This window comes from Bombus fervidus, chromosome 3, assembly GCF_041682495.2.
Source record: "Bombus fervidus isolate BK054 chromosome 3, iyBomFerv1, whole genome shotgun sequence".
NCBI classification, from domain to species: Eukaryota; Metazoa; Arthropoda; class Insecta; order Hymenoptera; family Apidae; genus Bombus; species Bombus fervidus.
Window position 1 is genome coordinate 12,937,375 of NC_091519.1, and position 14,716 is coordinate 12,952,090.

The 14,716-nt window shown below is 26.3% G+C and overlaps 1 protein-coding gene across 1 annotated transcript in view; it reads left to right on the forward strand.

Moving 5' to 3' along the window:
- Positions 1 to 13,856, forward strand: part of Fatp1 (Fatty acid transport protein 1) — a 30,426-nt gene extending 16,570 nt beyond the window's left edge. Inside the window, exons 4-13 of the mRNA XM_072000193.1 lie at positions 4,595 to 4,745; positions 6,786 to 7,023; positions 10,389 to 10,623; positions 10,692 to 10,893; positions 11,013 to 11,205; positions 11,566 to 11,706; positions 11,810 to 11,947; positions 12,102 to 12,259; positions 12,457 to 12,610; positions 12,922 to 13,856. Coding sequence (XP_071856294.1) covers positions 4,595 to 4,745; positions 6,786 to 7,023; positions 10,389 to 10,623; positions 10,692 to 10,893; positions 11,013 to 11,205; positions 11,566 to 11,706; positions 11,810 to 11,947; positions 12,102 to 12,259; positions 12,457 to 12,610; positions 12,922 to 13,076 — 1,765 coding nt within the window. The 3' untranslated portion in view covers positions 13,077 to 13,856. The remainder of the gene's footprint in view (positions 1 to 4,594; positions 4,746 to 6,785; positions 7,024 to 10,388; positions 10,624 to 10,691; positions 10,894 to 11,012; positions 11,206 to 11,565; positions 11,707 to 11,809; positions 11,948 to 12,101; positions 12,260 to 12,456; positions 12,611 to 12,921) is intronic.
- Positions 13,857 to 14,716: the final 860 nt, after the last annotated feature.

Below are 14,716 nucleotides of genomic sequence, written 5' to 3' on the forward strand. Positions count from 1 at the left end.
TTATTTACGAACATTTGTGATAACATTGATCATGCTTCTATTACCTGATCTCTTTCTACAGTGAATTTAGTGACTTCCTGTTTGAAATGCACATCATTATTCTATTTATTCTTAATACCTTAATCGAGTTTTTGGGAATATATCATCTACTCTTAAAATAAATATTTTATATATATATAAACCTGGTGATAAAAGTGGTGAACCTATATGTATTCCGGTAATGAACATTTATTATCGATATGAAAATTTAATACAGAAGTGAAAATATGTTTTTAACATATTCACGATATAAAAGTGTCGTCAGTACTAAGAAAAAGAGCATAATGAATGACGTACATATTCTTCTGGTAAACGTTTCTGGAAATACCATATCCAGAAATAAATTAATTAGATTATATAATTTGTAAAAGATGAAACTATCAAGTTAACTATATCGCACGAGCTGTTTCACCTCTTCCATTTATATTGTATTTTTATTAAAGAGTTTATTCAACAAAATCTCTTACGAATACATAAGTGAGTGAGTTTTTTAACCATATTGCCTAAAAAACTCGCGTTTCGAAATATTCATTCGATTAGATACATTTTATAAATTTATGATTTCGATATTATGTTATGTAATATAAAAATTATAAATGTTCAGTATAATTTTTGTAAATATTAAATATATCGAACAAAAGTGGAGTTTGACTATCTCTTTGTATGGAATCTGGTGATTCAAACATTTTTATTTTATATCAACATCCAAAATGTATAGGGAATTTTCAATTCGAAAAACTTGTTCTGTTTTTTTCTGGAATAGTATGAGACGGACTTTCACGATTCAATTTTATAGCTCATGAAAGCGTTTATGAAGACGAGTTCAACGACACATGACATAACATCATTCAAGGTCATTCGAGATTAACCCTTCATTGACGAGCGACGAACTTATATATATGCATAGCATGCAGTTTGATTTCTTAATACATGCACCAGATATATCTTGCTTCAAAAGTGATATAACTCAAAAACATTCATTTTTCAAAAGGTGGAAATACCACAATCGGTAATTTTATTAATTAAAACTGGCAAGTTGTTATTTTGTTAATCAAATTTATTAGCGACTATAATGTAAAAATTGTTTTTATTATTGTTAGTTTATACATTATAAAGAATTCCAAAAAACATTTTCATAGTGATAACTCGAAAAATTCAATGTTCAAATTCTCTAGCAAGTGTGCAATATACCTACACGTGTCAAGTTACATTTAAAATATCATAAATAATTTATTTATGATTTTACACACTTGTCTGCCTATATTGCTTTGGACAATCTGCGTCAGCAATACTTGAAGGTTAAAAAAATTACTACTTGATTCAGGCAATTATATATAATTGTATTTATAAAAAATATAATATAATATATAATATAGTGTAACATATAACATCTAAAATAACTTAGGTTTCTAAAAATATTTCTCAAATTTACGTATAACATTTGATTTTATTTCATTTTATGACGTTTATCTATAATTCTGTATCGCATTTTTCAATTTTTGACATTTTGAAACTCTGTGTATTATAACATTTGTTTGAATTTCATGTAGTACAAGAATCTGATGTTATTTCTACAATAAGTTTGTCTATTTATAACGTTGTGTTTTATCATCGGTCATGGTTTGCAGATTACCTAAATAATTTCATGACTGATTGCCATTTTCTAAAAAAAACTGATAATATATTTCTTCTTCTTTTTTGCTTACATTAATCATTTTCACTGAAGGCATTGAATGTTAATGACAATAAATCTAAAATAATAAGTTTTATTATTTAATTGATTCTGTAGATCATTAAATAAAACTATTAAATAAATATTTAATATAATATGAACAAAAATATAGAGCTCTACAGCATTTATGCACTATTTTTTAAAAACGCGCAGTATATTAAAAATATACTACAAACTACATCTGGGAAAATTCCGATTCAAATATAAATATTTACGTTTAAAACAGAAACTGCTTGAAACGTAATATTTAATGAATTTCTTTATCTTATTCAAATATTATGTTCGCGATATAGCGATTATACGTATGTGAAATTGATCCTCGAGTTTTTAGATATCTTTATCATCATTAACTGATATTTTGTAATCATTAACTGACTACATGCACGTGTACATTATGCACGTAATTGCATAGAATCTAGTATTGATCAGCGATAAATACTTTAAAATGACGTGCGTAGCATACAGATTTCTCTCGTTGCTTTAACTGGTCCATTGAACCAACCAAGCACTTCAATTTTCTTCAAGGTGCATGCAGGTTTGATTCATGTTACAATTCAATCGTCACAGCGTACATTAAAATTGTTGATAGCTTAAATTCTTTTACTTTTTTTTTTTTTTTAATTTAAATCCTCTTAATCTATTATTTACATCGCGAAATAAATAATAAAATACAATATTTTCTGTAACTCACACGTACCTACTTATATCTTTCGCATACTTGGCTTTACACACACAAAGTTCATAGTACTAATACTAGTACTAGTTAGATTAAGTTTCCTTCATATTTATGAGTACTTCTACTATAAGGTGTGTTCAAAAAGTTGCCGTTTATAGCGTTTAGAACAGACGTTATTGTCGCCAGTTAAAAGAAATGCCCATAAACAGTATCATAGATCCCAAGTGTGACACAGTGATTTTGATGAAACTTTACAGATGTATAGTGCAGCCAAAAATATTCTACCTGTATGTTTCTTTTATCAGCAATTTTTATCCATATTTTTAGCAAGCTCTTAAAGTTGAGACTGAAAATATATTTTCTGAAGTATCGAGTAATATTAGAAATAAAAGATTCACTCCATAAATGTGGCAGATCGTCGATAACAAAATATGTGTCGAATATTTTTGGCTCGTATCATACCTGGGTGATATCCCCTGTGAACCATCAGCCGAGGTACCAATACGTTGTACTTTGAGCAAATCCTGTAACTGTGACCGTAACCAATCTCTGACAGCTCCTTTCACTTGTTTTCGAGAGAAACCTGCGACTTTTAAAATTTTGACGGGATCAAAGGCATGAAAGCTGCAGGGGAATAGATTTGGATTGGCACGTCATAGAGCTCCAGTTCTTAGTGACATTTAAATCAGATGGTTAATCGGCTAGCAGATTTATCTGATATAAATATAATTGGTATCAAAAACGTATTTTTACTTCTACGATTCATTTTGAAATTTTGAAAGTAATTCAAATTATACTTGTGTCCGAATATTTTTCGGAACGATTTGTAGGTAAAATCTTAAAAGAGGCAGATAATCCAAAGTTTATGTTGCATACGATGCTTTTAAAATATAATGCGTTGATGCATATCTAATCACAGTTCATAATGTTAATTATAATTGGTTACTATTAGTTATTATAATTACTTGAATGATTACTTAAAAGATCTATTACAGCGAAATATTAATCCTATTTGAATTATAGATTAGACTCTAATTAAAATCAAATAATTACAATTAATTGATTTTTTCCTACAATAAATATATATATTTCTTATTGTATAATATGAAGATAATCATCAATCACCTGAATCCTTGCTATCGTATAACTTTCACAGTTGACGCTGTACAATGATGATTCCATAGTTGTGTCTTTTTCTAAACACAATTATAATGATAACATAAGAATATGTTTACATATTTATAAAACTTACAAAAACTGGCTTTAATACTGGTATTTCCAATGCAAAGCATTTGTTCGTCATCACGCATAATTACTAAGATTAAGTGAGAAATGTATGAAACGTGCATTATGTAATATGTATATTTCTTTACCTAACAAGAATTTGCTAACAACCACTTTTCATTTTCTACTGTTGCCATTTTTTCAATATGTACATTAGGTGTTAACAAATTACGCTATTTGTTTAGTAAACAAATCTCGGTTTCTTATATAAGGATGACAGTACAATTCAATTGAGTTGTAAGTTCGCTGTTTAATTTACATATAGTATTACATATACATATATATATTAATTATGCATGTAAATTGAAAATAATAAATGTAATAAAATAATATAATATAATGATAAATAATATATTTGCATTAATTGTTTGAGCTACTCAGAATATTTAATTACTAATATTTCGAATACGTATATTCTTAAACAAGATACATTTATGAATAAAATAAGAGATCACTGTAGTGATTAATTAATATTTTTACAATTAATTATAAAAATGTCGGAATGTGGCACCGATTGAGGGCCAGGATAAAAGGATAATGATATCAACCATTGACAATATCTTCTCCACTGTATTTCTCACTACGAAATACGCAACTAAGTATCGATAATCATGTTCTCTATTTTTGTTTTCGTAATACATTTCACTTTCTTCAAATGAATTTATTTGTTAGAAAGTTTCAAAAAAATTTATAAATTTTAAAAAGTGGAGACTTATTTTTCAGTATAGACACTTTTCATAAAATTTAAAAATATATTTTATGATTGATAAGCGAAATCTTAAAAAATTTTCTAATATACATATATATATATGTATGTATGTATTGATGAATGATTTTAACGTAAACATTTTTAACTTTTTCAGAGCTATAACACGGTATATAAAAGTTCTTTGGATTATCCGCAGTCACGAGAGGAAGAACAGAAGCATCGCCGATGTATTTCGACAACATGTTAGTCGGCATCCAAATAAAGTTTGTTTCATTTTTGAAGATCAAGAATGGACGTATCAACAGGTAAATTTTATCAAAATTCTTAATCATCCTTCCTCAAAAAGACACTCAAAAATATCTGTTAACATAAATGTAGTTTATTCAGCCTCCTTATTATCATCCTTTTCTTCTAATTAGTATTTGACAACTTTTCTATTATTTTATTATAATTATTATATTATATATATTAATATTCGGTGCGATTGAGTTTCAAATTGCAAAAGCAGGCGTCATAAAAGGAATAATTGGTAAAAAATTATATGTTTCATTATTCTAATTTTTAATTTTTATTTTTATCATATATATTAGTTATGCTTTATAATAATACTACATCTTATTTAACTATTTAGTAAATTATTCAATCAGATTATTGTAATGATAGTTCAATCGTTTATATTTGCATGATGTAAAAAAATGTAACGCGAAAGGACAACTTGCCAACCTCACTGATAACAGCTATAATAATAAAAATGCGAGAGGATGTACATAGCTCTTATAAATAAGCCGAGATGAGATGAATAACGTAAAATATGACTCATTTCCTTTCCGTTCAGAAAATTGGATAACTTTTATGATTTAATAAATCTAAAATACTTTAACTCATGGGTTATTGAACCCTTCCTAAAAGATACTACATACTACAAATTCTATGCTAAAAATAAAATTATCTTATAATTACACTCTCACTTATATATAGAGATATAATTTTCGTCGTATGATGTAACTTTTAACTTCAGAAGTCATTATTTAATTAATAACATTTAAGAAGTTATGATATAAGAATTTATATATTAATATAGATAATTATCATTACAGATAACTATGATAAATGTCCAAAATTTCTTAATCTACAAAGTTCCATTGCTGATAACAGACATTTCTTTTATTACGGATATAACCATTATAGTTGGTATGATAATGAGTACTGATAATGATTACTGATAAATGGTAACCAAAAACCATTATCAACCATAATGGTTATATCTGTAATAAAAGAAATGTCTGTTATCAGCAATGGAACTTTGTATATTAAGAAGTTTTAGACATTTATCATAGTTATCTGTAACTATCTGAAAAGTATCTATATTAACATATGAATTACCATATAAATTAATATATAAATGGTTTATTTATCAGTAATCATTATCAGTAACCAAAAGTTCTTTCCAGTTGTTTTTAGCTATCGACATAGTGATTGTTGACACTAGGTACTGATTATTAATAATTTTAATAAACATTAAAAATGACCAAGAACAATTTCCGACGTCAGTAACGATAATATGCATAAATATTCATAAACTATCGTTCACCTTTCAATATGGAAAATATGATATTAGTAATTGTAATGGCATACTTTATTTTCAGCTTGTTGACTGCGAAAGAAACTCGGTTTACAATTATTTTCACTATTGCCTTGCACTCTCACTTAATCATCTACACACACATCCATCCACTCACGCACCTTATTTTACCCTTATTTTACTATTCCATATCTACTGTCTAGCACTTTTCCACAGCTCTTAACTATTATATATATTATATATGTATGTCTATTATTTATAGCATAAGTCTTTACATACTTGTCTAGTTATAATATTAGACTTCAGATAAAAATACCTGAATACTAATTTTTTAATGGTAACAGTTATATCTAAGGGTATAAGTATAGTAGTTCAGAATGTTTCGCTATGGTTGGTAAAGTTGTTACCGTTACATAGTTAAATGCATGCTTTTCTTTTGTCCATAAATGAGCAGTTACATCTATACAGTAATATCTTTCTAGTTTCCAAGAACTTTCATGTTCGAAGACCTTAAAACGTAAAAATGCAAATGATTGAATAATCATTAATCTTTAAACAAAATAATTAAATTCCTATAAAGAGACGATAAGTATTGACTTTTGATTAATAGCTTGTCATTAAGTTATACGCTTTACTAACATTCATGTATTATTACTATAAATTGGCGAAAATGTCAGGATACTTATGAGTGCTAGTATTTAAAAATATACAGAAATGTCAGATATAAATGTAATCTAATAAAGTTCAATATAATATTTTTCAGGTAGAGGATTATAGTAATAAAGTCGCAACGATATTCAAAACATACGGATATCGTAAAGGCGATGTCATTGGCATACTTCTGGAGAATCGGGTGGAATTCATTGCCCTTTGGCTTGGTCTGAGTAAACTGGGAGTAATAATACCACTTCTTAACACCAACCTTCGTAAAACTGCTCTTCAGCATAGCATCAATGTGTCCAAGTGTCAAGCTCTTATTTATGGAGCAGATTTCACTGATGGTAAGCGTAACAAAAATTATTTTTAAAATTAAAACTAAAGTTTTATTTATTCAGAACTAATGTTTACCTTTCGATCCTTTGATTTCGATTGATTCATAATATATTCATTCCTTAAGAATCGTGAAGTTTTACAGTAATAAAAAGATAGACCTTTGATATCTTTCGACATTTTCACGAATCTCCACTATCGTAAATTTATTTTCCGCTGTAACTCCTTAGCTATGTAAAATGAAAAAAACATGCTTTATATAAAGATTGTTAGGTTTGATAACATCTATTCGAATATCGGAAAATTAATATTCCATCCCATTTAAAAAAGATGGGGCCAGTACCCTTTTCATCCTTAAGAAATTCACCTCCACAATATCTTACATCCTAAAAAGATTAGCCGCTCTGCTTCATTTAACACCTGAAAATTTCAGGTTGATATCTACAATGACTTTGGGAAAGTAGCTAACATTTTATCTGCCTAATAACCCAATCCATGTGATATTACATAGAAATGAATTTTTAGATATGTTTCCTTATAACGTTACTTATTTGTAATTGTTTCTAGTTTACAAACTTTTTAGGAACGGTTCTAATTAAAACCTTCTAAGGCTTTCTCATCATGTATAGTATACAATGATAACTTTAGTATTGTAAAATTTTTAAAGTAATGTTTATAAATAATTACGCACATTTTTGTTTAGAAATCTTTCACATAAAACTACAGCAATAAATAATTTTAAAAATTTCACTATTCATTTATTTATAATTCGTTACACATTGACTCGAAATAACATGAATAATAGTTTACATGTTGTTACATTCTGTTTACGACAAAGTATAGCCTCACGATTCAACTGTCTTGTATATTGAAGCCACAAACGGGGCCAACATTGACGTAGTGAAAGGGTTAACAGTATAAAATATGCACATGACCAAGTACACGTTAAATAGTGCGTTTCGTATAAATAGAATTTTATTCGTTAGTTATTATTTATTAATAATTCAAGACAGAGGATTTGCCAATACTCGACCATGAATATTTAAGTTTAATATCTTTACTACTTTCAAGTAAAATGTCACGCTAATTTATGATGGCTTTTAAATTCTGTTCGCACAGTTACATTTAATAAAATATTTAAATAATCTATAAGTTAATATATAAGTTTAATGAAGAAAATGACAAAAGGAGATTTATGTAATTATGGCTAATTATGAAATATTTTGTTTGATAAAGATTTCTCTTGTTCTCCGTTCATCATATCTATCAGTTATCTCTAGTAATTAGTTAGGGGAAAGCTATAATCGATTATGGTTTATAATTATAATTATCTTCAACTCGATATGATTTGATTGATTAGTTTGTAATGACTTGTTTAGTTTATGTTCTTATTAATCTCCAGTTCTTCCACTTATCTGTATTTTCATTTTAACATCTTATTTTTACGTCGTACAGGTATTTCTGATAATCTAACAAGAAAATATCATAAGAGAGTGTTTATTTATCACTGAATTGGCAACAAAGTGCAATATTAAAAATTTTTTTTCTTCAATAAAAATTCAGTCACTTTTATCTCTTTAAATAACATTATCTAAGTATTGATTGATATATGATATAAATTTGGGCAAGGTTTATTAATTGAATCAAAGGAAAGTCTAAATTCTTAATCATTTTAAATTATATTAAAAAATAATTATTCTAAATGTATAATTCATTTACGTTTATAAATATTAAATTCTATATACTTTTTGGGAAAAATTGCAGAAATTCGAAGATTTAGAATTTAAAATTAAATAAAGAATTAAGCATTATGCTTGTCGTAGTTTACATTTGAGATATAATTTATCACACATATCATAAGTTAATACGTATATCGTTAAAATAATTTTGTTGTTTGTACAAATTTGTATAATTTGTCACTTCTTCGTTTGAGAATGAAATATGTATTTATTTTCCATTGCGTGTGGATCCTTTAAGCTAATAACTCTGGTTACAATGATTGAAGCAATAATAGGAAATAGAACTAACTACCCCAGAATGAAAGAAAATTGGGTGTTCGGTTGCGTGTCGTAGCCGATTGGACTTGAGTTCTATTTTATGAACGATTGCATAACGCTAGTGGCTACTACATTTATCGTTATTGTCGATAAACTTCAGTTATGTTTGTGAAATTATTGATAAGAATTATTACTTGCAAAATGCCAATGATTCGAATAGAATTCTTAAGGATGTTTATCGTTATAAAGATTGCGAGGATACTCTACAGAAACTTCTTGCAGATTAAGAAATAATTTTTCATCATAATAACATAATTACAAACAATTTAGATATACTGTATGAAATATATTCTACAAAATTTTGCAGATCACATTTTGCGCTTTCTTATTAATTTTTAAAAATTATTCTTACATTAATCTTTCTATTATAGTTATGTTGTTGTTTATATCTATTTTCATATACAGTGTATATCGATTTACGTTAATATTATTATCGGTAGAAAAAAAATAAATTAAAATAAAGTTACATTCAAAATCGCCAAAACTACAGGTCTAAATAAATATTTATAAATCAACAAAATTTTTTACAACAAAATTATAGTACATCTTACTCCAAGTAAAACCATCTCAGACCTAAATAATTTCCATCTCTGGTAAATTAATTGTACGAAGATTCTAATAACAATATTTTTGAATATGTTAGTACATACGTACATATAAATTTTCCTAATTCAAGTATAAGCTATACTTAGATTCAAAACTATACTTAAAAATCATAAATTAGATTATCTCTTATTACATTAAAAACAGACTACTTAAATATACATTGTTTAAATGAATAGAAGTGGGTATTTTTAATGAGTAATTTTAAAATTTCTTAGATCCGATGAACTTTGCTTCAGTGTAACTTTTAATGCACTGAACTTATTAAAACATATGACAAAGTATAATAAGTTAGAATTAAATCAGTACAATTATGATGTAAGAGGAAAACCCAGTATGCATAGAAATATAAGAAGAAGCAGATCGTTTACTGTCAGACATTGTACTCTTGCTTACTCTCTTACTCGTGCTTACTATTGATGTAAAAATTATGAAACTTTACGATGTTTAGATTTTCACACATATCCTTTTCCTAACAAGAGTAAAAAAAATTTCCGATAATAAAATTAATGAAATATGTACTTTCTAAAGTACAATCAGAAGTATAATTTTATTACGATAAAAGAATCATATTCAGAATATGTTTGAATCATCGTGTAAAAGAAATTGTTTTAGTCGAAAATTCTTAATTAATTTAAAAAACTTTCATATTTATTAAAAACATTTATTTTATATTTATTAATTTATAATTATCTTATAATTATTAATTGTTTTAGCTATATCAGATATTATAGATTCTTTGGACCCAAAGTTTCCATTATATAGAATCGGTAGTTTACCAAATTCAAAGACATCAAAATTAAATGACAATGACTTGGATACTCTTATGACCAACGTTTCTTCGGCTGCGCCAGTTTTTGAAGAAAAAGGTGCTTACCATGATCAACTAGTATATATTTTCACCAGTGGCACAACTGGTCTTCCAAAAGCAGCAGTTATTACCAATTCTAGGTAAGAAATATTAAAATTCTCATAAATTATAATTAATGCTATTTAATTGATTTTCTAATTCGTTCTAGGTTTATGTTTATGGCAACTGGTATATTTATGTTGGCAAAGTTTAAGAGTTCGGATAGAATTTATACACCATTGCCATTGTATCACACTGCAGGTGGTGTAATGGCTGTTGGCGCAGCTCTTCTTCATGGTGCAACAGTTGTAATTAGAAAAAAATTCTCAGCAAGCGCTTATTTCGCTGAATGCATCAAATATAATTGTACAGTAAGTTCTATGCTTTTTAACTTTTTTCTATCGTTATTGAAAGAAAATAAATTTAAATTTCACCGCGATATTTATTCAAAAAGAGAATTAAAAAGCAAATAGATATAATTAACTTTTAGGTTGGTCAATATATTGGAGAAATGTGTAGATATATTTTAGCTGTACCTCCAAAACCGGAAGACAAGCAACACAAAATTAGGGTGATGTTTGGAAACGGTTTGAGACCACAAATATGGCGCGAATTCGTAGAGCGATTTAATATTTCAAAAATTGCTGAATTCTATGGAGCAACAGAAGGCAACGCTAATATAGGTAATAATTCTTATTATCTATACCAATCGTTAATAAAAATATATTGAAATTTACGACTATTTTGTGTACTGAATGATCAATCGAGTGATTAATTTTTTATTATTCTTAATAAATAATTTGCTTTATCCAATGAAATATTTAATGAATTGCACTTTTAAATAAAGTAATGAATAATAGTAATAAATCTAGTCATGAATAATAAATAACAGAATTTTTATACGCTGTATAATGTACGTTTGTAAAAATACGCATATGCTCACACGATTAAGAAAGATATATAATTTATAAAAAGTAGTTAAATATTTTATTAATGTATGTAGTAATTGTATGATATTAATATTTTGTATCCTATTTTTCTAGTAAACATCGACAACACTGTCGGAGCTATTGGTTTTGTATCTCGAATTGTTCCATCAGTTTATCCTATTTCTATTATAAAAGTCAATGCTGATGGAGAACCTATAAGAAATGAAAAAGGTTTATGTCAATTGTGTAAACCAAGTATGTATTTTCGTTAAATATAAATTAAACCGTTCACCTCACATTTTGAATTGTAATGAAACTATCTTTTTTTTCACCTTACAATTTCTTATATCATTTTCAGATGAACCAGGTGTTTTTATTGGAAAAATTATACCAAATAATCCATTCAGAGCATATTTGGGATATGTAGATCAGAAAGCATCAGAAAAAAAAATAGTTTATGATGTATTTACCAAAGGCGATTCAGCATTTATATCTGGTATAAATTTATTCTAACTTAATTGTAGAATGTAAAGCTATTTAATATTTCTGCGTTACATTTCTTTATTGCAACTGTTCCATTAGAATACAATAAATAATATAAACTACTAATACAAATAGTCATCTAAATTTTGTTCATTTCTTTCTTGCAGGTGATATTTTAATAGCAGATGAATTTGGTAATTTATACTTTAAGGATAGAACAGGTGATACCTTTAGATGGAAAGGAGAAAATGTGTCTACATCTGAAGTTGAAGCTATTATCAGTAATGTTGTTAGTTATAAAGATTGCATTGTATATGGAGTTGAGGTAAATAAAATATTAAAAATAATATTCTATAATAGTTATTCTATTATTTTTTAATAAAGAATATTTGTTATATATGTCTTATATATATATTACATAGTATATATATTACATATGGAATTTAATAAGTTTCAAATACTCTTTATTTCTGCGCTATGAGTTTATAGATTTAATTATATTTCCATACAATTTTTCGATAGATTCCAGGCCTTGAAGGTAAAGCTGGAATGGCAGCAATATATGATGAAAAAGCTACGCTAGACATTAATAAATTATCAGTTGATTTAAAGGAACATTTAGCAACTTACGCGGTACCTAGATTTATTAGGATTTTATCGAAAATTGATCTCACAGGTATTTTTGTATACATATCTCTATTAAACTCATTTGATAATCATATTAAAATCATCTTTATCAATAGTCGTAAATTAATCTTTTGTTATTTATGAATGTTATTTTAACTGTTTCAAAATTATGCTTAAATTATAAAATTAATTGCTTATATATGTTTTATAAATATTTTTATTTTTATATCAATTTTTCATTCATATCTTGAAAAATAATACAATTCGTCATGCAAACTACACTCTTACTATTTTATGAATTAAATATTATAAGCTTAAACCATTCTAACTTAGAAAGGCCATTTTTAATCACTATTTCAGGCACATTCAAATTGAAAAAAAAAGATCTTGTAGATGAAGGATACAATCCAAATAGGATAGGAGATAAATTATATTATTTAAACGAAAAATCTGGATACCAATTGTTGACTACCGAAATTTATGACCAGATACAACAAGGAAAAGTTCGTTTTTAAATTCTGTCCTGTATTAAAAAGAAATCTCATGGGAACAATTTTTGCTGCAACTCTTTATGTATGAAGTGAAGAGGTTTTCCATCTTCATTATGTTAAATCAAAAAATTGCTTTGTACTGGGGTAAATTGTAGCAGTAATTAAATTGTATAATTTCACACTATTATTTTTTATATATAATTTTTATATAAATTTATACTTTTTAGAATTCTCAATACATATATAAGATACAAAATACGTCGCATTTAAGTCAGAATGAAATATTTTTTATTTAAAAAAGAAATGAACGTTATTTATTTTTCTGGGTTGGAGTTGTGCTTATTTGTACTACATATACATTGTAATATACATATATACACTATAATACATATTACATACATTAATATATGTATATTATGACGTATGTCATTAAATCATCTTATATTAAAATTCTAAATTTATACGTCTAGCAATACGTTCTGCATGAAAAATCAATGTTTTTATATACGTTTATGTAAATTAAAATTATATAAATATTTAAAAGAAACAGAGACTCTTATTTCAAACTTATATAAAGCTTGCATATGTAACTTAAAAAATTGTAAATGCATACAAGGTACTAATATAAAATTAACCAAAAGCACAAATAAAATATTTATTTTGTAAACTGAATATAATTTTTCAGAAATTTAGGCATTGTTAAAAGTATTGTTACAAATGTTGTACAATTGTTTTATGAATTCATAGTAATTATGAATATACATGTCATAGATCATATGAATAAATACAAATGTTGATTACTAATTTATTTAATAGTTCCATCCTTGATCTGGTTTTCAGAAGTTGATGGCATACTTTCCAAACTCAATACATTAACACTACTTATTAGATACTATGTCTCTTAAGATAAAAATCTTACAAACAATTTTTGTAATTTCTTATCCAAAATTACACATACAAATAAAATCATTCATTACTATTTGCGCGATCGCTCTTGCGATTAGTGAAAATCAATTTAAAAATTTGTTTCAAATAAAATCAAAATGATTTAAAAATATGTGCATATTAAAATCAAGCTTTCGTACTCTGCCCAAATTTATTAAAACTAATAATAGTTTAGCTAATACCACATTTTACATAAAACCACTGCTATTAAGACTGATTCAAGATTCATTTGAAATTTAAAGGAACTGAATCATTCTGTTACTTTGATTTTGAATAAAAAAGATATCTCATAATATCCTAAAACTTTAAACTTCTTATATCAACAATTTAATATTTTTCTTCATTACTAGAAATAATAAAAATATCCATATACGTCGTTACATTCATCGGTATAGTATTCTAACAATATTTGTAATTACTCAAACACTTTTTATGTTCTCCATATTATATACTGTTTCTCCATAAAAGTTGTTCCCCGAAAATTGTTGTTAATTTTACTTAGAACAGCTAACTACGTTATGCTACAATGGTCGATATGAAGACATTCTATTGATTTAGAAAATGTCATTACGTAAATAACCGTTATGTCGAAACCCTCCTATAAATATAGTTAACATTAGTAAGAAAATCTTCATTTCATAATTTTATTTTTCTTGTAAACTATTTCTATTAAAAAGTTCTATTAAAAAAAAATCTAATACAATTCTATATAAAAAATA